Source organism: Rattus norvegicus, chromosome 10 (assembly GCF_036323735.1).
Source record: "Rattus norvegicus strain BN/NHsdMcwi chromosome 10, GRCr8, whole genome shotgun sequence".
Taxonomy (NCBI): Eukaryota; Metazoa; Chordata; class Mammalia; order Rodentia; family Muridae; genus Rattus; species Rattus norvegicus.
This window is the reverse complement of record NC_086028.1, coordinates 52,134,778-52,161,649: the sequence shown is the minus strand read 5'-3', so window position 1 is coordinate 52,161,649 and position 26,872 is coordinate 52,134,778. Positions and strand designations below refer to the sequence as shown.

The following is a 26,872-nucleotide window of genomic DNA, read 5'->3' as shown; positions in this document are numbered from 1 at the left end:
TGTAGGGGCATGCCCCAGAGGCTATAGTGTGGGGCTCCTCACTGTGGAATAGGCTAGTGTCTTGGGAACAAGTGAAACTAAGAAGAGAAGTGTTCCATAGGACTGGGTAGTACTGGAGCAAATGGTTCTGGAAATGAACTAGGAAGGAAAACAGTAATAATTAGGGTCAGATCAAATGCAGTGCTTAAGCTGTTAACATGTGAAATGGTGCATTGGTTACATCTATTTATTTCTCTGAGTTTGGGAACAGCTTGGTGTGGGTCACAATGAACAGCTTGGGTAGGACCACAGTAGATCCTCCATACCCTTGAATGCTACCAACTTCAAATGCTAAAAACCTCACAGGGTCTGGAACCTGGGTGGGATGTGGTCTGATGCTACTATTGGTTGGATAAAGTAAATAAAAACACAAGAGTTTTTAAGGCTGTAAAGTCAGCCACTACTGGCATCCATTTATTTGGTGCTTGGATAGACACAGAGAGCTTTCTCACAGAGCAGAATTGGCCATCCTAGACCCACAGTCAGGTTCTGACAGTCTAAGCTTCTCATCCCAGTGTCTCTGACAATGGGTGTTTGGTCAACCCCCTTGTTGTCTTGGCTGGCCTCCATCCTTGTGTGTCTACCTTGCCAGGAAACTTCTGGGAGTCTTGGAATAGATGATTTGTCTCATAAACAGATTCAGTTATCTGTTAGTTGGCACCTACTGTTTCATTTTTCTGCCAGATGATCACCATGTCTCCTGAACTAATATAACCCAAGTGGATGCTGGATGTAGACCCAGTGGTGTCCTCAGAGAATAAACATGGATCCTTGATGAGGGCAGAAGCAGAAGAAACCCATAAAACATCCCTTTCCCTAAAGGGTCAGGCTTGTCTTTCTAACTTCATTATCCTCAGGGTTGGTCTTTGTCCAGGCTCTTTGGCCCTTCGTATAAATAACATTTCTGAACCCCCATCAACTGTAATAGAGTCAGCTCCCACTCCAGCCATGATAAGCTCCCCTCCTTCCCACCTACTTAATTGCACTAAGAAACGAGTCGAATGTAGGGAGCTTTGAGACAAATGTTTGGGAGTGAACCATCTTTCCCACTAGTATGTCCTTGTCCCCCAGACTTTATGGGACCTATCTCTGATAAGCCACGTGCATGTGTTTACGTGAAGACTTGATGACTAGCAATAGACTTCTTTAAATGGCTTTTAAACACTATGCCTTGCAGTCCTAGAGTCACCATGAGCCCGATGAGATGACTCAAGATTATAACAGCTCTGTACTTTGATTTCTACAAAAGGGAAGGGTTACTGTCTCAGGTATCTGCTCGCTTAGGGGGTTATAGAAGTCTCAAACAGCCAATGCTGAATCCCAGTTGATTGTTGGGATTATGATGTCACTGTCATCATCTCCTTGTTGATGGAGAACACCTACAAAAGTCTCTAAGAGGCAGGAGGAGGGTAGTGAATTCAGTTGCATGGAAAAGGCCAGTTGCCTCTCTAGGGAACCTGTCTTGTGAGGGCTGATAAGATGAGTCTGAAGGGTGGCAGATAAAATGTAAATTGGCTTAATCCCCCTGCCCGTCCCAACCCTCCCCTGCCCTCTCTCTCTTCAAGCCCTGCCAGCATAATGAGCACCTGTGCATTCAACACCCTGGCATCTGGGGTGACACAGAGCAGCCTGGAGTCCTGCTCATTCCCTTACAGAGCACAGCCAGGTTGAAGCCGGAGGTATGAAGTTGCATGACTCATCTGCCTCATTTCCCCTGGCTTGTGCTGTTTTGTTTGCTTGTTTCTGCCTGAGGCTCTGTATGGCTGGGGAGAAGCCAGTCAGCCATTCCCAGAGGGAAAAGAGGATTTGATTGACAGCAGAGAGACCTGGGCTCCAAACCTGGACCTGCCACTTTCAGCCCCTTGCGCACTTGGGAGAACTACCTCACATGTGTGTTTTCCTCTCTCTAAGATGGCTAAGTCTTTGGAGATCTCTGCTCTTTGGCCTGTCACAAGCATTAGTGGCAAAGGGAAGACCTGAAATTTTATTAGGAAGAATCTTAGACCCTCTCCAGGTTCACTGAACCTGAAACTGCATTCAAGAGAATCTAGGCAGTTGGGGAAGTGTCCATCCTAAGGAGTTACAGAGCTTTGTCTCTGTAAATGTGCAGCTGTGGACTGAGCTTTGTTCTAGCAGAATCACCCTCCCCCCCATCCCCCCCACTCCCCGGAGCAAGATATTTGATGAATTTCAGGAGCTCTTCTCTGTGAATCAACAGTTTCTTCTATGGTGTTAATCAGGGATAGCCAGCTGGAATGTGCTATCTCGGATTGTTGGACACTTGCTCTCCAAGGCCATGATCAGATGCTCTGACCTGTAATAGCGTGTTCACTAATTAGGGAGATGATTCAGGAGTCAAGCTCATGCCCTCTTTGCAGACCAGCATACACACACCGAACTGTCTTTATCTTGCGAGTTACTAGACAGAGAGCTGGGAGAAAAACAGGTGCAAATGGCATCTGGGATTCCCTGCCGTGAGGACTTCGTGTGAGGTGGGAATCAGCCAGGGCAGATGCTCTTAGCTCTTTCAGTCTGTCTTTGGTGTGCACATATGCTCTGGGCTGAGTGTGAGCCTAGTTTTCCCCTGTGAGTGTGGATGAGGCTGTGGCTGAGTGAGAGGCAGAGACTGCATTTGGTACCCAGCCCAAAGAAGTAGAGACTGGTTCCATTTCTAGAATTAAACAACCACAGCAGCAGCCGCCGCCACAACGAAATACCCAGTTGTGTAGGTCTCATGAAGAGAACTTAGGGGACTCCAGCATAGGGTCTTCCTAGGGACTTTGGTTACTAGCCTCATATATTACTGTATGAATAGCAGTACCTCAAGTAATAAGAGCTGGTCTCTCCCTGGTATGGGGTCAGCTCCTCTCCACACATTTCCAACAAGCACTACCAATAGGGTTAGGAATGAAGGAGGCCAAGGTAGGTTCTGGATAGGAGCTCAACCTTTCTTTTAAATGGGATATTTTTCATGACGTCTTTTCAGGTTTCTGAGTCCATCCTAATACTGAGGAGCCAAGCTGCTGGATGATCCCAGAGATGCCAGAATCGTCTACCTGGTGGGGCTAACCCCTGTGCTCTGTGTGTTCCCTTGGAGGATGGTGGCAGCATCCTCAAAGTAGACTCCTGGGATAAATAAATGGGAAGACAGCGCCCTAAAGCTGAGGGTGTGAGGAGATTATGTCACTGTGCAGACTCAGAATCACATCATGCCACACACATAACAATGTGTCCACTTCTTTCTGTAGGTAAATACCCCATACCATACATAATGCGAGACACCTTAAAGGAAACATGTACATTCAGTGCATAATATAAATATCGAGTACAAAATCAGACCATGGGGAATATAAATTAGTAGCACAGGTTAGCTTGGATGACATCTTTGTGATTGCCCCTGGAATGATGGTCTTCAGTAGATTCCGGGGCCAGGCTGCAGTAGACTACATGTAATTTGGACTAGAAATGTAGTTTTATCCTTTAAGTCATGGACAACATCCAGACAGCACAGCGAGTCTTACTGTGCTTATCAGAGAAAGTACCTGGAGGTTTCAGGTGACCTGGAGTGCGATGTGAGCAGCCCCCATGTGCCGGCTCTACACCTAGATAGGCCTGTGTGAACAGTGCCAGCATGTTCCCCAGTAAAGAGAGTCTCTGTGTGCTCACTGCTGCCTGTGCATTCATGTTGTGGTCTCCATGTTGGAATCAGCCTCTGTATATCCCCTGGGTGGTGGGGTGAAGAGGAACCAGGCACTTGGAGTCTAGTGAACGTCAAAGGGACATGCCAACATTACTGTGTGGTGCATGCTCATGGGAGACCCCAATTGGGTTGTCTGTGCTTAATTTCAGTCGGCAGTTCTTTGAAAAGACTTTGGCCAGAGGTTTCTTTGGTATCTAAGCCTGGAGTGGAGTGGTCCTTATAAAAGCCCCACTGGTGGAGCATCATGGCTTCTTGGTCCTCCACAACCTTCTGGAGTAGAGGCAGCAGTAGCAGCGGTTTGGCACTGGGAACTTGGGCTTCAGAGAGAGCCTTGGTATTCACAGTCATTTGTGGCTATCCTGGTGGGTGATGTGAAAGCTTCATCATCGCAGCATCTGGGTCCCTCTTGGATACTATCAGAGGGTGAGCTGCAAAGACCGCATGCCTTGATTTGATTCTTCTGTGCCAGACAGACCCATGCTGGACAAAAGTAGACAGATATGGTTCAGACAAGACTCAATGGCCAGGCCCGGGTCTGAATCCCAGCGCTGTCCCTCCACACCCACCAATTTCCTGTGGAGGACTTTAAACAGATCTGAGACTCCGATTCCTTCCTTCTATAAAATGGAGCTTTGAGTTCTTTTTTTCTCTGACTTGGAAGCAATGAGTGGGGCCTGAAAATAAGCCATTGGTTTGTCTGCTTTCAAACAAGGTGCTTACCAAGTATTAGCTCCTTTAAAAACTAATGCTTTGTCCTGGGCTTTTGATTCTAATCTATGCCCTACTCCTAGAAATCCATCTTTCCTCATACTCTCAAACCCCCTTTCCCTCCTCAGCTCACCCTCAATCAATTCCCTGTACCTACCCTAACCCCTAGAAAGGAATTCTATGCTATCAGGCCACTGTCCTACCTCCTTAATTCATCACCAAACACTTTGGAGACCACTCTGCACCCAGGCCTCGTACATCTCATCAGCCACTCCACTCGTAGCATTCATCTGATCCTTTCCACCTGGTCACTGCTAAAGCCTCATTGCTAAGACTCGTGACCTTTCCTGAGGCTTCAGTGCCTCTGAAACATACCATGGCTAGTCCCCATGCTGTCAATCATGTCTTTCTTTGTCTTTTTTGCCACCTTCATCGTGGCGCCCCCTTATTATTACTGGGAACTTTTACTCGGGTTACCCAATCGGTGTTCCTTGTCTCTTCCTCTAAGCACAGGCATGGCCCACAGCTCTGACCTTGTCTCCCACAGGAAGCATCAGTGGCTTGGTCAGACGTTTGGCATACATTTCTTTTATAAAGAGCCAGATAGTCAACAGTTCAGACTTGTTAGGCTATCTGGTCTCTGGTTGAACTATCCAACGCCTCTACTACTGCATAGAGCAGCTGGGGCTAATAACAGAAGCCAAGGAATGAACTGAGAGCCAATGAGGCCTTACTTAGAAAAATCAGAGGCAGGCCAGATTTGGTCAGAAGCCATATCTGCCAGTGCATGGTCTTGTAGAAAGTTTAGCTCCAACATTTACTGGCTCTATCACATCGTTCAAGAGGCTTAATCACAATGCTCCTTGTCATCCTAACATCAATATTTGTGATGATGATGATGAGGAGGAGGAGGAAGGTGAGGAGGAAGATGAAAAGGAGGAAAGGGGGAGTTGTCCCATGATTCTTTTCTCAAAGCATTGATAGTACGGTAAAATGGAATAGTGGCAATCTCTGAAGGGTGGCTCAGAGAGTCTTAATGTTCCTCCCCATGTCTCCTTTCTCCCCAAATATCTGCAGCCTCCCCCTTTCCCTCAGCTTCTTCTCTCTCTCTAAAATCTCATCCATAGGCAGAGTTGAAGACCTGACTCCAGCTCCGTGTCTGATCTCTCTTCTGAGCTAAGCAATGCATGCACCCCACCCCAGTAATGTAGTCTTGCTCACGTGCTCCTTTTGGCTTACATCTCTCCATTACTGAGAGAAAAACCAATCACTTGAATTAAACATGGCTTCTCCTGACTTCTCTTGTTTCTGGGAATGGTGACACTTTCTGAGCCTTTGCCACAGCCTGTTCCTGAAAGAAAGCGGGACAGGCCCATTTTGTTAGGAAGTCTCCGTGCTCCGGCTATCCCCCGTCTTATAACTATCCTTTCTCTCCGAACCTTTGTTACCCAGAACTTGCACTTTCTGGGTGTTTTCTCCATCTCTGAGCCTTTACCTTCCAACTCATCCAAACTGCCAAGTAACCCGTCCTGGAGTATGGTTGGCCATTCTCCAGTCTGTAATGTTGCCATCCCCATCACACCAAGGACCAGGAGCCACGCTAAGTGGTAAGAGTTCCTAATGGGCCGCACTGAAGACACAATATATCTGGTTAGCCTCCCCAAGCTCTCTAATGATTTAGTCTCTGCAGCCTTTCTCTTTCCAGGCTACCCTGGTCTGTGCCATCTCTAGCTGTCAAGTTCTTATCTGTTTCTCAGGGCCAGACATCTGAATCACACCCCCCAACACACACACACACACACACACACACACACACACACACACACACACACACACATCCTTGGCCAGAGACATAGACCTTGCTTCCAGCCAGGGGCTCTGTGCTTACTCCAGCTTTCAGAGCCTATGCAAGACTGGGCTTATCTCCTGGAATGCCTTTTCCTGTGTACTTTTGGGAAGCAGTGTGCACTTGCAATATCTCTCTCCTTAGATTAGAAATCCCTGGAGAGACTTGAGAGATGCTTGCTGTTCACACGGCCCCAGCACTGTGTCTGTTCCGAGAATAGGCTTGCTGAACAACCGTGGGTGGCCTTTTACCCGGCTAACCTTTGAGCAGACATAGCAGCAGCGTGGGCAGAGAAGAGAGGTTACCTATCTGAAAAAGCAAATGCAGAGAAACAAGTTTCACTTTCCTGGGCTCGGGGTCATAAGCCTTGTATATCTTTTGGTCTTGATAGCAGCATTGTGGGCGTGCTTGTTTTTGTGGGCGATAGTTTCATGATGGGTGTGTATAAGTGTGAGGAGAGCCATAGGGTGGTATGTGATTAGATTAAGGCGTTTATGAGGGAGTCACACTAGTGTATACATTGAATGTCTATGTACTGGTTAGAATACTGCATGTTATTTAAGCTAAAATTCAAGCTGTCTATGAAAGACTTCTGGTTGAGGCCTCCACAGGCTACAAACACATCAAAAAGCATTATTGTACTGTAGGGGACTGAGGTTAAAGGGTTGTCACCTGGGAACTTTCCATTGGGACTACTACCTTGACCCTGCATGTTAGGAAAAACACATTGCTTGGCATTGGTAGAAAGAGCGAAGGTTTGCTGCTGCTGCTGCTGTTGTGGAAATGGTGGTGGAGGCAGCTGGGATGCCAGCCTGTTATGGCTAACCAAAACACAAAAGAGAAGAGAGGGATATATATATATATATATATATATATATATATATATATATATATATATATATTCTCTGACACAGTATTGCATTTCTATTTATGATCTGTGACAGTGGCTTCATGATGTAATTTTTAAACTGAAATTATAAGATATTCATCTTAAAGACATCAACCATTCTGAAAATTGTGTACAAGATATTCCTTCAGTGGTGGAATTAAAATGTCCAAATATTTGCTTTTTCAAATAAATGTATTTTTTGTTAAAGGCTTAAAGATTTTTGCTATATCTTATGGAAGAAAATGGAATCGTAAATATTAATTTTGTACCTTTATTGGGCAATACTTAAAAAATGATATAAAGTATTTTGAGTCAGTGTCTTATATGTTAAGAGAGACTGAAATAGTTTATATTAAGTTTGTATTAAGATTCTTTAAAATTAAAAAAAAGAATAATATCTATGTACAACGGAGAAGCAATGTATCTATGTATATGTAGTATATTCATGTGTCAATATGACAAAGGAGATAATCTGTGTGCGTGTGTGTTTGCTGAGCTGTAGGATGTGTGTTGTAGAGGCCAGGGAGTGTATAAGAGAGAGAGAGAAACAGAGAGAGAGAGAGAGAGAGAGAGAGAGAGAGAGAGAGAGAGAGAGTTTAAGGGTAGTGATGGTCTTAAATTTGCAAATGGACAAGAGTCTTTACTTGACTTTGCCTGGGAACTTATCCGATGGGACATGTCCGAGAAGTAAAAATAAATAAAAATAAAACAAAGCAAACAGTCCTGGAAACACAGTGGCCAAGAGATAAAAATCAAAACAAGGAGGTCTCTGTACACTGTTGGGCTATAAAAAGGAGCCAGTCATCCTGAAACTTTCTGGGCAGCCTTTGAGGTTTAGCACCAGTTGCCCTCTTGCCTCTGGAGAACTGGCAGACTGCAGAGCAAGGGCTGGCAGAGCCTCCAGGCCACACTCTGTCCTACAGCAGACCAGGAACGTGACCTCCTTAACTCTGGGGCCAGGTGGAGCAGGTCCTATCTGCCTCATCTTGCACATTCTCTGAAGGATGTGGGAGGGAATGTGGCATCAGGCTCTGAACTCAGGAGTCTACCTCTTTTTCCTTGACCCCATTCTGATTGCTAAGAACTGGCAAAACCAGTTATAATCTGCCATAAATCATAAATAAAGTTGGCGATTATACTGAGGCCAAAGGTTGCAGAATGCAAGGGAATTGGCACCAATCATCTTGGAGATTCAGTGTTGGGCACCAAAGGAAATGTCCACAGAAAGTACTAGTGTGCGATTTAGTAGTGAACGTGCTAAAAACTCAGTGTCCTGCATGAGTGGAATGTGTGGGGAAGGGGGATTTGGGTTCTAGTCCTCTCACTCTGCCTTGTGCTGACCCCTGTAGGGATCTTTCAAGTGCACTCCCTGATCTCAGCTTCTGTCTGAAAGGGAAAGAAAGGGACTTGTCCGAGCTCACAGGAGAGCATGTAGCCCCACAGTGAATGAGCAGCCTCTGGGGCAGTCATGCTAAGCTGCTATTCTAGACTAATCCACTACAGGGAATAATGGAGGGAGAAGTTGATGGTGACCTGGCGGCTTTGAGGGCCTCCCACACACAAAGTTTGAAGTGCTGTTGGAATGACCATGTCCCACAGAGAGCACACTGGGTAGCCCCTAAATCTGAAAGTCCAGCTGAGCCTGATGAGCCTGAGTGAAAGCCTGGCATTTGGGAGCAGCATCCATTCCCATTTCCTTTGAAAACAGAGCAAAACACCCTTTTAATACTGTGTATTGCCTTAAGGGTTAGCCATGCTGGGGATATTGCTTAACAGTAAAGCACTTGTCTGCAGGCACGAGGTCCTGGTTCCTGCCCCAGCACCACATAGGCAGAATAGATCATAATCTTTCAAGAGTGTCTATCTGAAAGGAAGGGTCTCCCACTGTCCTGGGTCAGCTAGCAGCTTGATGACAGAGGTTTGACTGAGTGTCCTTTGCCTTGCTTGACCACTATCAGTAACGTCCGTCAAGGTGGAGGTCGTGACCGATTGCTTATACTAGCTCCACTTTACAGACTTGGGGAGAGTTATGGAGAAAGGGAGTAACCTTCCCTAGGTTACACAGATAGGAGGGCACAATCAGGATTAAATCAAGATGGCCTAGAACTTCATCCCTGTCCTAGTAGGGAACTAGGTATGGGTCTTGTGGTTGTTTTAAATCTAAGACAGGGTTTCTCTGCGTATTGCTGGCTGTCCTAAAACTCACTCTATAGACCAGACTGGCCTCAAACTCAGGAGATCCATCTGCCTCTGCTTCCTGAGTGTACTACTACTGCCTGGCTTTACTGAACTATTTTTTTTAATAAAATGTAAACTACATTATTTACTAATTACATGCATGTGTGCACATGTACATGCTTACACATGTGTGTGTGCATGCATGTATTAGTGTGTGTGAGAGGATGCCTCAGTGCAGAAGTAGAAGTCAGAGGATAACTTCCAAAGGTCAATTACCCTTCCCACCATGTGGGTCTCTGGGGTTGAACTCAGGACCTCAGACTTAGCAGTGGGTGCCTTTTCCTACTGAGCTACCTCGCTAGCCTGGGACTATTGAGTTTCAGTTGGATGCAGGGAGGATGTGCAGGATAAGGAGCTTAGCGCTGGGTATATCAAAGCTCTGATATCAATTCTTATCACTCTCTGTGCTGCGACCCGGGCGATCTTTTGGAGACAGACTCAGTTAAATCCTTACAAATCCTTGCTTATAAAAAACCCAACAGAGCCAGGTGGTGGTGCATGTCTTTAATCGCAGCACTCTGGAGGCAGAGACAAGCAAACCTCTGTGAGTTTGAGGCCAGCCTGGTCTATGGAACAAGTTTCAGGACAACCAGGGCTACAAAGAGAAACCCTGTCTAGAAAAAACAATCCAACAATCCATCCTACGATAACTCATTTTCATTAAAGGAATGACCAACGTGTTTAAGAAGGCCTTTGGCGTCTGTGCCAGACTGGGCCTCTGCCTGCTGAAGGCCTCTACCCTTTCATCCCTCATTCTGGTCCTTCTTTGCCTCCTTTGAGACTTGTGCCTTACCCAGTCCCTCTCCTGAAAGACTTTCTAATCGAACCCTTTCCCCCTAGGTGCTCAGCCTGCTATCACCCTGGGAAGCCCGTGACTCCACCTTCCAGGTTGGTTTCCTTGTTGGAAGGTCCCTTCCTTCCTAGTCCTCTGTTCACTTCCTTATAATACTGCTGTTACTCTGACTCTGTGGCTAATGTCTGTGTCCCTCACCTGTCAGTGAATTCTCTGATCTTAATAACATCTCTGGTACCTCAACCCAGTGCCTGACTCATTCCCATGGTGCAACAGGCAAATTGGGCCCTTCCTTGTTTCAAAGCTACATGAGATAAACAATGAACGGATTCTTAGCATGACCAAGTTTGAGGGACAACCATGAGTTCTGTGAATTCCAACTTTGGATTCCAGGTAGGTTTACTTAGCAAGGCTACATGTCTAACCATAACACTTAAACCTTCACGAGAACCCAGTTGGTTATAATGAGTCTTTCCTATCTTCCCACTCTCTGGGCTATTTAGTGAGAGCAGAGAATAGTCTCCTAGTTTCTATGTTTAAAAACTTGGCCTAACATGTCTTGCACTCTACCCATGGTCACCCAACTAAGGGACATGGAGGCCTGGTGTGAACCCTGTGGGGATTCTGATGTCTCCTTCCCTTCATCATCTATCTTGTACTTCTCTATTCCCACAAGTCTGAGGGCCAGATATAATCTCCAATAAAAGAGTATTATTTCCTTCCTACATCTCAGCAAGAACCTTTGCTCCCTCGCTTCCTGATCAAAGGGGAGTGCCAAGTTGTATCCACCTGCAGGTCCCAACCCACCTTGGGAGGAGGGTATGAAGATCAGAGTGAATAGTACTCCCCTTTTAGTACCTGGGGAAGAGCTGCCATCTAACTTTGGGTTGTAAGGGCCAGGCCATTGCTGTCCTTTCCGCCTCACCTCTGTGTCAAAGTCTTACAGGTGGCTCTTAGGTTGTTCCACACAGTCAACTGAGCCACTAGCCTGGCTGTAACATAGGACTTGGCCAATGAAAACCCAAGCCCGTCTCTAGACTTCAGGACCACTGAGGCTGGTCTGGGTTTGTGTCCTGGATGCTTCAGTCTGTGAGGAGCAGGGCAAGGGCACTGCTGAGGGAGTGCTGAGGCTCTGCTGTCCCACCTGCCAGGTTTAGGGAGGAAGCAAGAGAAAAAAAGGCCATTCTGGATGGTTCTGCTCTGCTTGCTCCCGAACGGGCCCAGTTCACACACCTCCAGGCATGCAAGGCCATTAGCAGCTACTGGGGAACTTTCCATGCTTTCCCCATGCTGGAGCCGCTCCCCTCACACTTCTGTACAACACTCAAGATGGGCTCTTTTGTCCTATGTTCTATATTGAAGGGATAATTCTCGTGTGTGTGTGTGTGTGTGTGTGTGTGTGTGTGTGTGTGTGTGTGTGTGTGTGATGGCAAGTGGAATTGTTGTGGCCTACTAGAGGAAGAAAGACTAGTAGAGGAAGTGGTCCCTAAAAAGAAAGCATCCATTCCACATTGTTCTGGTTCGTCTCCCACACTACATTAACCTGAGCCTTACACCTCCAGAGTCTTTGGCTGAAGAGCAGTTATCCACCCACCTGCCCATGCGGTCCTGGCCTGTCCCTGCCAGTCTGAGCATTCTTCACTACCTTGTTAGGCAGGTCTTAAGGGCACTCACCTGGTCTTAGTGGGGCGTTCTGTGTGGGGGCTTCATGTCCAGGGTCTCAGGTTCACAGCTGCATATGCCACCTGTTTCTCTCTTGTCCATGGCTCCCCTAAAAGTCCAGCTTTTCAAGAGGGACCTCGATATTGAAGGAATACCAGGCAAGCCAGAACAGTAGGCTCAGGGCTAGGATCAGAGCTCCCGTGTAGACAAAGAAGTCCCAGTAGTTTAGTGGAGCAAAGATTCCCAGCAGCAAAAGGACCAGGCCCACAGCGTCGACCAAAAGAGCCACAATGAGGAAAAATACACAGCGCCCGAGATGGCATCTTGTACAAGGTCTACCCAGGAGCATTGCCCAGGAGCAGCGGGAGGAGCCCAGCTGCACTCCTGGAGGTGATTTGCATGGGAGGTGGCAGTCCTGTGCTGTCTCTCCCTCTGGGTGTGAGCGAATGCATGAGCTGGTGCGTCTTGGAACAAGAAGGAAGTACACGTGGGTCCTCCTTTATGAGCATAGCAGCCAGTGGGGCAGGATATTTCTTAACTGCTTCACGGTTCAGGAATGATCCCAACCCAAACAGTATGACATCACTGTTCGTTGGACTGGGCATTGCTGGGATCAGCAAGGCTATGTGGCCGAGACGTGTGCCCTGGGTGGATTTGCGGTCAGAGGTCCTGTGATCCTGGAAGAGGATGCCTTCCTTATTTTGTGATGTGAGAGCCAGACAGCCTGGAGGCCCCAAATACCTGAGAACGGTGTCCACACCTACTGTGGTAGAGCGAGGCTTTCCTCCTCCTCCTGTCCCACTCTTCCCAGTGGGACATGGATGGCTTTAAAAACTAATTACATTTGTTCTTTGTCCATTTTTGTTTAGAACACGTTCGAAAGTCTATCATCCCCTACCCTGTGTTCTCTCTAACCCCCTCATCACCCCTCCCCATATGGGCAAGTGTCTGTTGATACTTGTTCATTTTGAAATGATCCTGTGAGAGTTGCTTGTTAATACCAGCTAGTGGTGTGTTTGCCTCTACTGGAGTTCTGAAGGATGTGAGTTCCCTAAGGTGATGGACAGGAAAGACTAGAGATGATGGAGAGTTGTAGAGACAGGGAGAGGATAGGGTGAGAAGGCTCTCTTGCTTCTGCCTGCATTGCATTCAGAGTGGGTCAAAGGCACTTCCCAGGCATGAGCCCAGCTCTCTTCACCTACTCCAGCGCTCCCATGCTATACAGTGTCTTCCACATCAACCAGGTTTTTGCTTGTTTCATCTCCCATGATGCCAATTTGCCTGTACAGATACTGTGACCATTCCTGAGGAGGTATGGATGCGACAGGTAAGTTTTATCACAATGGTTACTTGCAAGATGAGTAGGGTGAAAATCACATGAAAAAAAAATCTATGGCATCATTCCCTTAGCAGAGATACACAGGTAGGCATCTGTTCCCATTCAGGGGGAAGCCTCAGATGAGGTACCAACCCTTCCTGAGCCTCAGTTTCCCCAGATAGATAAGCAAATAATCTCTGTTTCCCATTTCCCCCAAAGAATGAAATTAACAGGAGGCTCACATTAGTTCACCTACTTTCCTGTGTGTAGAATACACTTTGAAGGGAGAGAAACTTGCAGGAAACATGTTGAGGAAGGAAAATGAGGTAGCACACAGCCAGAGGTTTCAGGATTCAAAGCACCTTAAGATTAGACCCCAAGCCAGGTAGCCATGTTGGAGCATGTCAAAGAGAGAAGTGTTTGAGGTATGCCTCTGATCCAGCATGGCATCCCTCCTGGTGTATCCTCAGAGGGTGTTCACCCATGTGGAATGCCTTCTTTCTAGGGAAGCCATGGCTCTTCTGATTTGTTAGCCAGCTTTGCCTATTAGAGTCTTGAGAAGATTGTTAGTAAGGGCAAATGGAACCACCTCTGTGGCTGTGGCCATGGCTGTGGCTGTGGCTATGGCTTTGGCTGTGGCTGTGGCCATGGTTGTGGTTATGCATGGCAAGACTGACTCCTTCTGGTCCCGTGTATCTATCTTTCAGAGTCTCTCTCTGTCTCTGTGTTTCTCTCTCTCTCTCTCTCTCTCTCTCTCTCTCTCTCTCTTATGTGTGTGTAATCTAGATAGGGTGAATAACTTTAGTGATAAAATTTCTATGTGCTGGAAAATCCCTTGGTCTTGGTCAACCAGGACGGTTGGTTGGTGAACTGTTATCTTACATGCAATATCAAAGGAAGTTGGTAACAGGAAAGCTCTGTGCTGCCCTATTTCTGGCCTGCTTTGCCAAATTTGCACCCTGACTCTGTAGATTCTGCATCTCCTCAACAGCTGTATCACTACAGTTGACCCTCAGTATCCATGGTGATGAGTATTAGATTCCTGGAAGATAGCAAGTCCTTTGTACAAACAGGCTCAGTGTTTTTATGGAATCTATAGATACTCTTCCTCTACTCCAGTGGTTGCCAACCTTCCGAGTGCTACAATCCTTTAATGCAGTTCTCATGCTGTGGTGACCCCCAACCATAAGATTATTTTGTTGCTACTTCATGACTATAATTTTGCTACTGTTATGAATCATAATGTAAATATCTGTGCTTTCCAGTGGTCTTAGGCGACCTCTGTGAAAGGGCTGTTCAACCCCCAAGAGGGTTGCAACCCATAGGTGGAGAGGTACTGCTTTAAACCATCTCTAATTTACTCCTAATCACCAATACAGTGTCCCTGCTGTGAAGTGGTCATTCTATTGTATTACTTGGGGAATGATGACAAGAATAAAAATCTGTATCTACATTCATTTGAAAATTTTTCATTCTGAGGTTAATTGAATCTTCAGACATAGAATCCTTAGTTACAGGGAGCTGGACTGTGCTATTTGTCTGTGTGTGTGTGTGTGTGTGTGTGTGTGTGTGTGTGTGTGTGTGTCTCTCTCTCTCTCTCTCTCTCTCTCTCTCTCACACACACACACACACACACACACACACACACACACACACACACCCCTCATTTCTAGTTCAAAACTCTGACATATTTACAAACAAATATGGGAAGTTTGGGAATCCAGATATCATTAGTATCAATTCGTTGGTAATCACCATGCAGATTCAGGACTATCTCTTTCCTCCCCCCCCCCGCCCCCCGCAACCCCTGCCCCAGGAGTGGGTTGTACTGTCTTCCTGGTTCTGCAACTTGTCATTCTCTCCTTGTGAACATGGTCACATTACTTATGGCTAACTGTAGACTCCAGGAGACTGGCCAGGTCACAAGGAACCTCTCCACACTGCTTGGGTCTCTTCTCTGTTCCTATTCCCTGAAGTGGCCTCTCCTGGCTGTTAAGTCAGTGTAGCTATTTGCACAGCTGGGAGAGACCAACAGGATGCCTGGTGAAAAGCTGGGCGATCGAGCGAGAGCAAGAGAGAGGGCGGCTAGAGTGGAGTAATGGAAAAAGCTAGGGGTCCCCGCCCTGCAACTGGGACAACTCATTAGTAAAAAACACTCACCAGACTCAACCAAGAGCAGCCGGTGGCACCTTGTGTTAGCAAAGACACTAACTCTCTGCCCCCTGAGACCCAGGTGATTCACTCATCCACCAGTGCCTCACCCTCTCCTGCTGCTTTGGTAAATAAGCCCGACTCAGTGACTTAAATGGCAGACATGCCTTGTTTTCCAGGTAGGAGACTGAAAGTCTGAGAACAAGTGTCAGCAGAGCTGGCCCCTCTGGAGGCTCCAAGCAGAAGCTGTTCCCTTCTCTCATGGCGCTGGGGGTGGCTAACCTCTCTGCTGTCCCTGGGAGGAGGCGTTGTGTGCTGACTTTCTGCTTTCAACTTGGGGTTGTCCCTGTGCATGTGTCTCTGTGGAATAGGGGCCACTCTACTTGAGTTTAATCTGATCTTTAATTGTATCTCCGAGGGCTGCATTTCCAAATGTGGTTATGTTCTGAGGGTCTGGGATTAGCACTGCAGTGTATGAAGCTGGAGGACATAATTCAATTCATAGCCTAGAAACCCAATCAGAAGGTCTGTGTGTTTGGCTAGCCTCAGACTTTCCAACTGTGGTATAGGTAGAGCACACAAACTTCCAAACCCATTCCTCAGAGACATGGGCAATTATAAAACGTCAGCACTCACCAAAGGTGGTCCACCACGTATCTCTAGGCATCAGGGCAAATGCTGAGATGTGATTAGTTGTCCTGACTTCGATGAAAGAAAGGCTAAGAAGGCAGGCTTTTCCTTGCCTCTGTTCAGACTAGCTACTCTGTCACCAAACCAATGAACTCAGGGCTCCAAATGACCCCTATATATGTACAACCTAGAGAAGAAGCACATTTTTCCAGGTGTTGTGGGTTATACCTGCCATCTCGGCTCTCAGGAGGCTTAGGCAGGAAGACCATATGTTCAAGTTCAGTCTGGGCTACATAATATCCTATCTCGGAAATTAAAGTCAACTAAACAAACAAATTTGAAGCATATTATTATTAAAAGTAATATTGATAACTACTAATTGTGCAGGATCACATATAGATCTTATGGCACAGGTAATACAAGTTAGCTAATATTTAAGAAGTCCATGAATTGATAACCTCAAATGCTTCATTAACACAATGGGATAAACCCAGAACCAGGTAAAGAATAGTCTAGGTACCTGTACACACTATGGTAGGTTTGTTTTCCACACCATGAACTTAGCATGTAGGGCAGGCACCACCAGTATCCAACCTCCAGGCTTCTTCATCTGAAGTCTCTCTGTCTTCAGTTTCTTGGGTCTTTGAAGTTTCAGTCACCCCTTGGGTGTCAGATGGGTTTATTTTTTTGTTCCTGCCTCACAGCCCTGCCTCTCCTCAGCAATGGAGACTTTTGTCCCTTGACAAAGCCACCATTATCTGACATCACCCTGTGACACCACAGGATGGCAGTCTCTCTGTGACATTAGATCCTAGTATGCATTTGAGGCTGAGGCAGGGATGGGCCAGCCCTGTGCTCAGGTGATCCTGCATCACACTTCCCAGACCTGACTCTGAATGACCGAGTTCCAGTCACCTCCTGGGTGGGGCTGACCTCCACGCCATGTCACAGAGCAGGACCTTGTAGAATGCCCAGTGGTGCCATGTACTGGCTATGTGAACCTTAGCAACTCTCTTTCTCTTACCTTCCTCCCTTTAATGTCTGCTTTGCAGGGTTATTAACAAGATTAAATAACGTTCACAGTCATAAAGTCAAAAGAGTCCACACTGTAAACCTTGTCTCTTATATTTTCACAGGTTTTCCGCATTGGAGTTTCCAGGAGAAAGGAGCTGTCTTTAACCCTTCCTCTCCCTCCCTCTGAGTGCTGGATCACAGGTGTATACTACCTTCATCTGTAACACTTTGTACCAGCTCCCCTGTCCCATCCCACCTAAGTCCATCAGGATGCACCAACCTATCTCTGGGATAAACATAAGTCCTAGGCTCGTAACAGTCCCTCCATTTCCCTTCCCTTGCCAAATGGCTCTGTCGGATCACCAAGCCCCAGCTATACATGTGCCATAGATGTACTTCTGTTTATCAAACAACACTAGAGTATCTATTTGTTTACGGTTTATATTTTCATTGAAGTACTTTTAAATATTTTAATTAATACCAGAAATGCATCTCATCTCTAATAGATAACATTTAAATACATACACATATGAGAGGGTATTAATTAAGTTAGTCTGGGGTCTTTACACTTTTTTTTGGTACTAGAACAGACAGTAATCTGTGGGTCAGCCATGCTACACAGGGTAGTCACTACTGCAACCATTCAAGTATGACATCATGGCTATAGGTGATATAAAAGTAAATGGGTGTGCCTATGTTCCAATAAGATTTTACTTACATAGCAAGTGGGTTGTGTTGACTCTTGAGTTAGACATTGCTGGTAACTAAATCTGATGAACCTGAGTCCTGTTCTCTTAAAGAAAGGCTCAAGATACACAGATTTTTAAAGGGAGTATAAACACGCTAGTACCATTCAAATACAATCATGAAAGTCATATGAAAAAAATGAATGAAAACCAAAGTGCCAATGTCTTTCAGCATGAGTCTGTGTATTAGCACATGGCCCAGGGGACAGCCCAGATCAATGACCTGAGATCAATCTTCATTCACCTCTCTTTTTTTCCCCAGGTTGAAACTGAGGATCATCAGTATTTTCAGTGCCTGACAATTTTCAAAGCCCATCCGTTTTCCTCTGTTAGGTTACTGAGGAGTTACAAAGATTCTAGAGGACACCCAGGCCTTTAGAGTCCATGCTCAGGGCCTCCAGCTCCCCAACAACCTCTCCAGCCCTCCCTGGCCTCCTCTCACTCCCCACTGGGCTAGAGTAAAGCTTTAAAAGCACTCCTTTCCCATCATTACCTGCCCCATGTAGCAGATCTTGTTTGCAGGAACTAGGGTGCAGTGGACACCCATCTCTGTTCAGGTTCAGCAGTTCACTGTCCTTCCTCCCATTATCCCTGCTCCTGTCACCAGCTGGGGTCAGTGAAGAGGCCTGCCCAGGTTCACTCAGCAGCAACAACTGCGGTGAGAACCTGCTCCAGGTGGCTGTAGTGCCCTAAATTCAAACACTACCCTTCCCCCTGTGTGTCTTCTGCTCAGGCAAACTCAGAGAACCAGGTTGCTTTCTTCCTTATTTCTCGTTTTGATTAAAATTGTCTTATGAAGTTTTAATTGTGGTAAGATGCACACACACCCACACTCACCATTGGAGCCATTTTCAGGTGTGTAGGTCAGTGGTACCAAGGACGTGGGTATAGGTACACATTTCCACTGTCTATCTCCAGAACGCCCCTGCCTTCCCCAGCTGAAACTCCGTCCATTTCACACTCATGTCTCCTCCTTCCTTTCCTCATTCCCTGGAAGCCACTTTACTTCCTATCACGACGAATTTAACTATCCTAGACAGAAATGAAATCATACAATATTGACCCTTCTACCCGGCTTCCTTTTTTTTTTTTTTTGTATGTTGTCCTTGCCTATCCACTGGTCTGTCGATAGACCTTGGGTTTCACACACTTTTGACTATTGGGAATAATGACACTGTAAAAGTCCATGCGTGAGTATGCTTTTTGTGCCTCTCCCAGATCCTTTTGCGTATACATCCTGACAAGGAATTGCAGGATCATGTGATGTTTTCTTCTTGAGTTTTTGAGGACTTCCATAGTATTTCCCACAGTGGCTGCAACTTTCACATTCCTATAGCAGCGGAGGAGGGTTAGGGTCTCTTTCAAATCCTCACCAAGTCTTGCTTCCTTCCTTTTTAGCTTTCATTGTAGTTGCTCTGCTGTGAAAGGTAGATTGCTGTGTAATGCCGCTGCTGTTTTTACCAGCAGCACCTGCCCGCACTCAGGGAGGCAATTTATTTGGTTTTCTGCTGCCTTCATTGGATGGGCTGCTTGTCAGTCAGGGGACAGATAGCCCTGCCTTCTCCCTAGCAATGTAGAACTTGACTTTTGGGAGATGTATCTCCTAACTCGGGATTTTCCCAGCTTATCAGAGAGCCTAAGCTTGACCTCCCTTACCAACCCTGTAGCTCTAATCAGTTCCACTTCAAGTCTTCTCTCTCTTGATACTCCCCTATCCCATTATCCCCGCAAAGCAGACTAGTTCCACAAAGCAACTTCTCTCATAGATTCTGGGTGTCCTCATGTCTGTGTGTTTGCTTCTGTGGACCCTTTAATGACACCTTCTCTGAATTGATTGCTGGGTACACAGCAAGGGCTACCAGACACACAAATCCTAAGCCTCCCACCAGGATATCTGCAGAGACCTAGACTAGAACCCACTCTTCTGTCAACATTTCTATAACTCTCCCTGGGCTGCTATAGAGTTAGTGGAGTGTAGAGCCTGTGAGCAGAGTTCAAGGGTTGAGCCAGCTTAGGGTTTGGCTGTATGTGACCTCCGCCTTCTCTAAGCCAGGCCCAGGACCAAGTACCAGGAACTCTGCTTGGGACCTGCCCCATAGCTTCCAGGGCCCAAACTTCAGGCCTTTCTGCCCTTGTTTCCTCAGACATCTTTAGGTATCACATCAGGTATGTATTCTTCTCTATTTATAGTGGGGTCACACCCTCCTCCCCCCAAAAGAACCCATTGCAGGTTGAACATCCTTGTCAAGCCGAGCATCGCAGCTCAGCTTCACCTTTAGCCTCACAGCATTGCATGCATTCTGTAGGTGATCGAATGCTTGGATACAGAAGCGCTGGCCGCACAGTGCATCAGCCGCCAGTTTCTCCTCATCGTTGGGGACTCAGAACAGCAGCTATGCAGAGAGGACTCAGCTACACTCACCAGGCAGGGGAAGACGGGGACTCAGAATTCCAAGTCCTGTTTTTATCAGTTTCCATCTATATCATGCTGTTTTCTCACCTTTGTTTTAGGTCGTGGACTGTCTCTGTAAGTGAGGAAGGGTAAAACACTTGGACACTTAAAGTGGGCGAGAGAGGGTGAGGGGAAGGAGAGGGCAGACCACATTAGGCAACAGTAAATTACTGTTTACGTAGGATAGCTGTCGCTGCTGTGAAGTAAACATCCCTGGAGTTACTGAGACACTCAGGAATACACACACACACACACACACACACACACACACACACACACACACACCCCAATTAAAGAATAAGAGGTCATGAATTTAAAAGAGAGCGGAAGAGATTACATGGGGGGCGGAGTTCAGAGTGGGGAGAAGGAAATAGGGAAATGATATAAACAAAAATAGTTTTAAAAGGCTCTTGTGCTTGTGTTGAGATGCACAGGGTGGATGGGTGGAAAGGGGAAGGCATCCCATGCTGAGGCAAAACTATGTGATGGCATGTGGCTCTGCTGGGTGGCTGGGTTAGGGAGGATAATGGGGCAGCAGCTGCATGAACGCCTTTCTTCTGGAGCTGGCAGCTGCTGGAGAGTGTTTGTCTGAAGGGGCTGGGATCCATGCTTTGAAGGAGGACCCTGGCTGTGTCTGAACAGATTGGAAGGACTCAAGAGCAGGAGTGTAGGGACTGGAGAGATACCTCAGAGTGGGTAAGCATGCTTGCTGAGAAAGAATAAGAATCTGATTTACAAAGCCCAGCACAGTACACCCCTGGAACCTTAACCCTTGGAGGCATGAAGGCAGAGACAGGAGGAACAATGGAACTTGCTAGCTGCCAGCCCAGTTCCAGAGGTAGTGACAGTCCCCGTTTCGAGGAAATGAGGTAGAAAGTGATAGAGCAGGACACCAGAGTCCTCCTCTGGCCTCTGCACATAGGCAATAGCACCCACACATGTGTGCATAAACATGCATACACACATACACATACATGCACACACACACATGCACAGAACAAGAGCATGGTAGGCAGGGGGCATGTTATAGTAAGTCAGGCCAGAAGGCCATATTGGGGTGACATTAGCAGACTATTGTGGCATTCATACAACTTTCTACTTTCCTGAGCCATTCATCAGAAGATCTTAACAAAATTTCTAGGTGTTAATTTCTGGCACAGTGTTGGACAGCAGATCTCTTGAATGTGAGGATGAGAATTCTTGGGAAGAAGCTGTGTCAACAGAGACTGCTGGACGAATGAGAGCTTCAGTGATGAAGAGAGGAGGAGTATGGCTGGTCCAGAGGCTACCCACCTTGTCTTAGGCTGGCGTTAGCCCCTGAACAGCCATTCCTTGCCCACCTCTCTGTTGGAATTAACATCGTGTTAGTAATAGGTAAAAACCTTTTAGAATCTATTACCGTAGCAGACAACCAGCTTCCACCAACCCAAAGTTAAGAATGTTATCAGATAGCATCTGAGGGACTATATATAGCAAAGCTCCCCCAGTCTGTAACCACCTCTTTGAGGTACCCACCAAATATTTTAAACTTGCCCTGATTTATGTCTTTTTATTTTGTTCTGTAAAAAGTACAAAACTTTGTAAACTGCTTCCGTGTTGGAACATGGAATTTTGGGTAATCTAAGTCTCTGTTTCCAGGCCATGGTCATTCAAAATGACTCTGGAATAAACTCTTTTATTTCCCCTTTAAGGTAAAAGCTGTGGGCTTTTTTTTTTGTTGTTGTTGTTTGTTTTGGGTTTTTTTTTGTATTAACAAATGCATTCATTTTATATAACTGGAATTTTATGATATTTTAACTTATAAAAATTATTTAAAAGTTATTGTATGTCATAAGAAAAGTCAAGAGAGATTTTAATTATATTTTTTATTTCTGTGTATGTGTGTGTCTGTATGAGTTTATGCCCTGTGGATGCAGGTGTGTTCACAAACTAGAAGAGGATTTTTGGATCTCCTAGAGGGGCAGTCACGGTAGGTTATGACTCTCTGGACATGGGGACAGCATTCAGGTCCTCTGGAAGAGCAATATGAGATGCTGTTAACCACTGAGCCATCTCTCTAGCTCCATCATAAAACAGACACCTAAGAATCCTATCACAGGTAGCAAAGAAAGTGACAGGAACAGCCCAAATGGCAGGCACCCCTCCCCTCAAGGCCCACATATGTACAGAGAGAGTAGAAGTCTGGTCTAAAGGAAGGAAGAGAGTTGTTGTACTAGCCAGCTTTCCCTTTGTGTTAGTTTGAATATGCTTGGCACAGAGAGTGGCACTATTAGGAGGTGTGGCCTTGTTGGAGGATGTGTGTCACTGTGGGGTAGGCTTTGAGACCCTCCTCCTAGCCACGTGGAAGACGGTCTTCTGGCTTCCTTTGGATGAAGATGTAAAACTCTCAGCTCCTCCAGTGCCATGTTTGCCTAAAAGCTGCCATCCTCCTGCCTTGATGATGATGGAATGAACCTCTGAATCTGAAAGCCAGTCCCAGTTAAATGTTGTCCTTATAAGAGTTGCCTGGTCATGGTGTCTGTTCATAGCAGTAAAACCCTAACTAAGACACCCTTACTGAGCAAAGAGAAAAGGTTTCTTTCCACTCACACCTTTGAGCATCTCAGTCCCATGGCTGCTTGGCCTTGCTGCTTTTGAGCTTGTAGGGAAGTAGTACATTATGGCAGGAGTGTGTGGTGGAGAAAAGATGTTCACATCTTGGTGCCTGAAAAGCAAAGAGGGGAAGAGAAAGAGGCTGAGGTTTCAATATTTCCCTCGAAGACATGACCTCAATGTCTTAACTCTGTTCCACTAGGTTCTTCCTCTTAAAGGTTCTGCCCTTTCTTAATAGTACCACGATGGGGACAAAGGCTCTAAGGTATGGATGGGTTGGGGCTTGGGCATTTGATATTCAGACATCTGTAGATGCCTCAGCTCTGCAATTCTCATGGGCCTACTCTGCCTTGCTCTGTTCATATGTGTCCTTCCTACCCAGTGCCTTGAGCAACATTTAGAAAGTTCTCAGTGGCCATTTGTCGAGTGAAAGACTGAAAGAGTATTTCCTTGTACAGACTGTGAGGAAAGGCTTGGCAAGCTGTTCCATGCTTTTCCCACATGAGTATCATTTCTTGGCCAGCATCTCATCACTCCTCCAGAGTGAGCAGGCACACCTCAGTCTCTAGCACCTTGTGTGGCCCTGAGGGCTACACTCATCCCACCCCACCTCCAGCCCCCCACCTCTTTCTTGCTCTCACTCTCCAACCCCCCTCCAGTCCCCACACACTTTCTCAGGGACTGACCCCCCTCTCCCCTTCATCCTTTTGTTGGGCTGGACCCAAAAGCATTACTCTGACTTTGTCGGTGGTGCCAGTCCTTAGTCTGGTCTCTTGAGTTCAGTCCCAGAAAGCTGCCTCACTCTCTCCTGCAGGTACATTCAATGGGGCTCTTTCTCCTCTCTTCCCTGTGCAGGAGGCCCAGTGGAGTCTTTCCAGAAGGACAGGCTTGGAGTTGTTATTTGGATTCTGAGCCAAACTCTGAGTAGGGATGTGTACATAGAAATCAGCCCGAGGCAGAAGAGGATCTCTAATAACCATAATAATACACAGGTAAGACACTGCACTCGGGTTCTCAGCTGCTGCTTTTCTTTGTTCAGAGTCTCGCCTGGATGAATCTATCTCTGGCTTCCCATGTTCAAGCTAGAATAAATTCCTGAGGATTTGGGAACCTTTGTGTCATGGTCATAGCATGGGTTTTCCTGGGTCAAAGATAACATGATGCCTGTGTTTTCTTGACTATTTAATGCCGTGGACCATTTAGTCACAATAGGAAAGTGTCAAACTGAGTGACTTTCAAGCAACCATAAGCCACTTCTCCTGAGTAGAAGATTGGTAGACAGGGGTAGCGAACTGCTTGGCAGGTTGAAGTGAGAGGCCTCTTTCAGGTGGCAGCTGCCTGGGTTCCTGTAATCTCCCATGGCAAAGAGAGAGGGGATTTTCTGGAGTCTCTATTTGAGCTAATTAATCTTCTTCTGGAAAGAACCATCTCCATATATTGATCAATGTCCTAACTCCCCACCTCCCAGTGCTATCACCTTGGAAATTAGATTTCAACTCTTGTGGGGGAGGGGACCACAGACCACAGTGAGGACCACAGGGCACTGGCAATGCTATCTGAATATATTCTTATGGTGCCCTTTCTTTTCTTATTTAATCCTGGGGTACCTGATGGGTAATTGCTATTCTCCAACTGAGAAAGCTAGGCTGACTCCAAGACAGGATCAAATTAGCAGTTCAAGAGACCAGGCCTAAGAACTGGGCAAGCCCAGGCAAGTCAGTTACTAGAAAACACTCCAGGCTTCAGGCAGCTCTTCAGAAACTGCCTTGCCATCAGAAGCTGCCCCACTACCTGACCTGAAGCAAGGGCAATGGGTCAGCAACAGTTTCCAGACCTCCCCAGCAACAGATTCCAGCCTCCATGCCCCATTAATGGTTCTGGAATGTCTCTAGAGATGAAGAAAGATAAAGGTCTCCTACCCCTAAATTCCCCTAATGTGCTTTAAATCGGGCCTGCGAGCTTACTTGGTGTCTCTTGGAATGGGAGACCCCAGCATGCTGAACTTCTGCAGAATAAAACACTCTTTGCTTTTACTTGCTATTTGAGTTGGGGTATCATTCTTTGACGAATCATGGACCCTTATGATATATAACTTCAGAGCCGAGACAGGAAGTCACGTGATAAGGCTGGTAGTGTTGGGTTTTGAATAATCCAGGTCTATTTAGCACCAAAGCTTCCCACTTTCCCATGGAATAGAAGGGGTTAATTAAAAGTGAGAACACAGGGACTTGGAGAAAGTACAACAGAAAAAAAGGAGGGGGACAGGTGGGGAGAAGCGATGTTGCTGGCAGACAGAGTAGCCTGAGCAAGGGCAGGCACAGAATGGAGAAAGGATTCCTGAACACCGAATGAGGATCCAAAAGAAGTTTGGTGGGCATCTTAGTTGGTGTTCTATTGCTGTGGAGAGACACCGTGACCATGGCAACTCTCATAAGGGAAACTGTGTGGCTGGGGCTTGCTTATGAATTCAGAGGTTTAATTCATTATTGCCATGGCAGGAAAATGGTAGAATGCAGCTAGATGTGGTGTTAAGGAAGTAGTGGAGAGTTCTACATCTGGATCAGCAGGCAGCAGGAAGAAGATACTGGGCCTGGTTTGAGCAGTTGAAGCCTAAAGCCCACCCCCAGTGACATACTTCCTCCAACAAGGCCACACCCACTACAGCAAGACCACACCCACTCCAACAAGGCCACACCCACTCCAGCAAGACCACACCCACTCCAACAAGGCCACACCCACTCCAGCAAGACCACACCCACTCCAACAAGGCCACACCCACTCCAGCAAGGCCACACCCACTCCAGCAAGGCCACACCCACTCCAGCAAGGCCACACCCACTCCAGCAAGGCCACACCCACTCCAGCAAGGCCATACCTCCTAATCCCTCTCAAGTAGCACCCTCCCTAGTGAAAAGCATTCAAATGGTCTATGGGGACCATTCCTATTCAAATCACAACGGTGGGGATGGAGCCTGGCTTGATGCCAGGAAGTTGATGGCAGATGTGAACTCAAAAGCCAAGTGGAGAGCTCACAGCAAGACAAGACGTGGAGCCATGGAAGGATTTGACACAGAAAGAGGATCCGTGTGAACAAAACACAAAGATATGAATGCGTGAAAATGTCACTGTGGAACTTGTTATTTTTATATGCTAAGTTAAAAATGATAATGAGGTAATGATGGAAAAGAATTTTGCATTTGGTGCCATGTGTGATATTACCCACCTGCAGTCTTAGCATTTAGGAGATTTGAGGCGAGCACACTGTGAGTTTGAGCCCAGCCTCGCCTACTTAAGGAGCGCATATCACACAGAAAAAAAAAATACACATATATGTATATTTGGGAAAAAATTTACCCTGGTGCATGTCGCATGTATTATAAGAGAATGAGTTGGAGGGAGGACACAGATAGGAAACTGTAGCTAATCAGAAAGAGATTAGCAGACAGAGGCTGCATGGCTCCCATGAATAGTGACAATGACAGTGATCTATGCATGGGGTAGTGCTGGCTCCTGTAACAAGTAAGCCTCACTGTTTTAACCACCCAATAAAGTTGTTCCTTTCAAGTTCGCAGATGGGTCTTCGTGGGGCTTCCTGACCACAGAGACAAGAGCTTCTTGCCCATGGCAGTTCTGTATAGAGCTAGGTGACAGTGAAGAAAGATCTGAGCCTATAAGGTTCACCCTGCCGGCTCTTCTATTCAGAACATGGCCACAGCTCGATGCAAGGGGCTCAACTGCTGCTCTGCTCCTCACTACTGAGGAGTAATGGATGAGCTACCTCACTCCCAAGAAACAGGCACCCTTGAGGGACATTACAGAAGGCAAAGTGGTGCTGACTAGTGAGGTGCTGTCAGGTGTGGGGGAGGGAGGAGCCAGGCGTGGCAGAGGAAACCTTTGCTCAGACATGCTCCTGTTGGCCCAAGAACATAGTTTACAGTGACCAGATCCCTTTCCAAATTCCTTACTTCCAATCATCTCACAACTATTTGCTAAAGTTTTACGTTCCCTCCTGATTCAATCTCTACTCCAATCTTGTCTGGTCAGCTTTGGGCTACCTTTTGTCTTATTAACAGTTAACTTTCTTCAGTGTGGTA

General features: G+C 46.5%; 1 protein-coding gene and 2 long non-coding RNA genes across 5 annotated transcripts in view; 2 read left to right on the top strand and 1 right to left on the bottom strand.

Annotated features, from left to right (window-relative positions):
* Positions 1-3,220, top strand: part of LOC134480699 (uncharacterized) — a 36,861-nt gene extending 33,641 nt beyond the window's left edge. Inside the window, exon 2 of the long non-coding RNA XR_010055386.1 lies at positions 3,026-3,220. This is a non-coding gene — a long non-coding RNA (uncharacterized LOC134480699). The remainder of the gene's footprint in view (positions 1-3,025) is intronic.
* On the bottom strand, positions 416-13,462 carry Tmem238l (transmembrane protein 238 like). Of its 2 annotated transcripts, XM_039087304.2 has the most exons (2): positions 11,888-13,462; positions 416-4,219 (listed from the first exon to the last, which is right to left on the bottom strand). In XM_039087304.2, the coding sequence occupies exon 1, from the start codon at positions 12,222-12,224 to the stop codon at positions 11,985-11,987; it is 240 nt and encodes a 79-aa protein (XP_038943232.1). In that variant the 5' UTR covers positions 12,225-13,462; the 3' UTR covers positions 416-4,219; positions 11,888-11,984. The 2 variants fall into 2 exon arrangements, with proteins under 2 accessions (XP_038943232.1, NP_001386384.1); NM_001399455.1 differs by lacking the exon at positions 416-4,219 and having other exon boundaries at positions 11,888-12,254.
* On the top strand, positions 7,434-18,209 carry LOC120095123 (uncharacterized). 2 transcript variants are annotated; one of them, XR_005490301.2, is made up of 3 exons: positions 7,434-10,308; positions 17,111-17,189; positions 17,997-18,209. It is a non-coding gene; the product is annotated as an uncharacterized LOC120095123 (long non-coding RNA). The 2 variants fall into 2 exon arrangements; XR_010055384.1 differs by having other exon boundaries at positions 17,111-18,209.
* Positions 18,210-26,872: the final 8,663 nt, after the last annotated feature.

What these genes read in the sequence shown, in the direction of transcription:
- Tmem238l (XM_039087304.2), bottom strand. Translation starts at nt 12,224, where the DNA reads ATGCTCCTGGGTAGACCTTGTACAAGATGCCATCTCGGGCGCTGTGTA.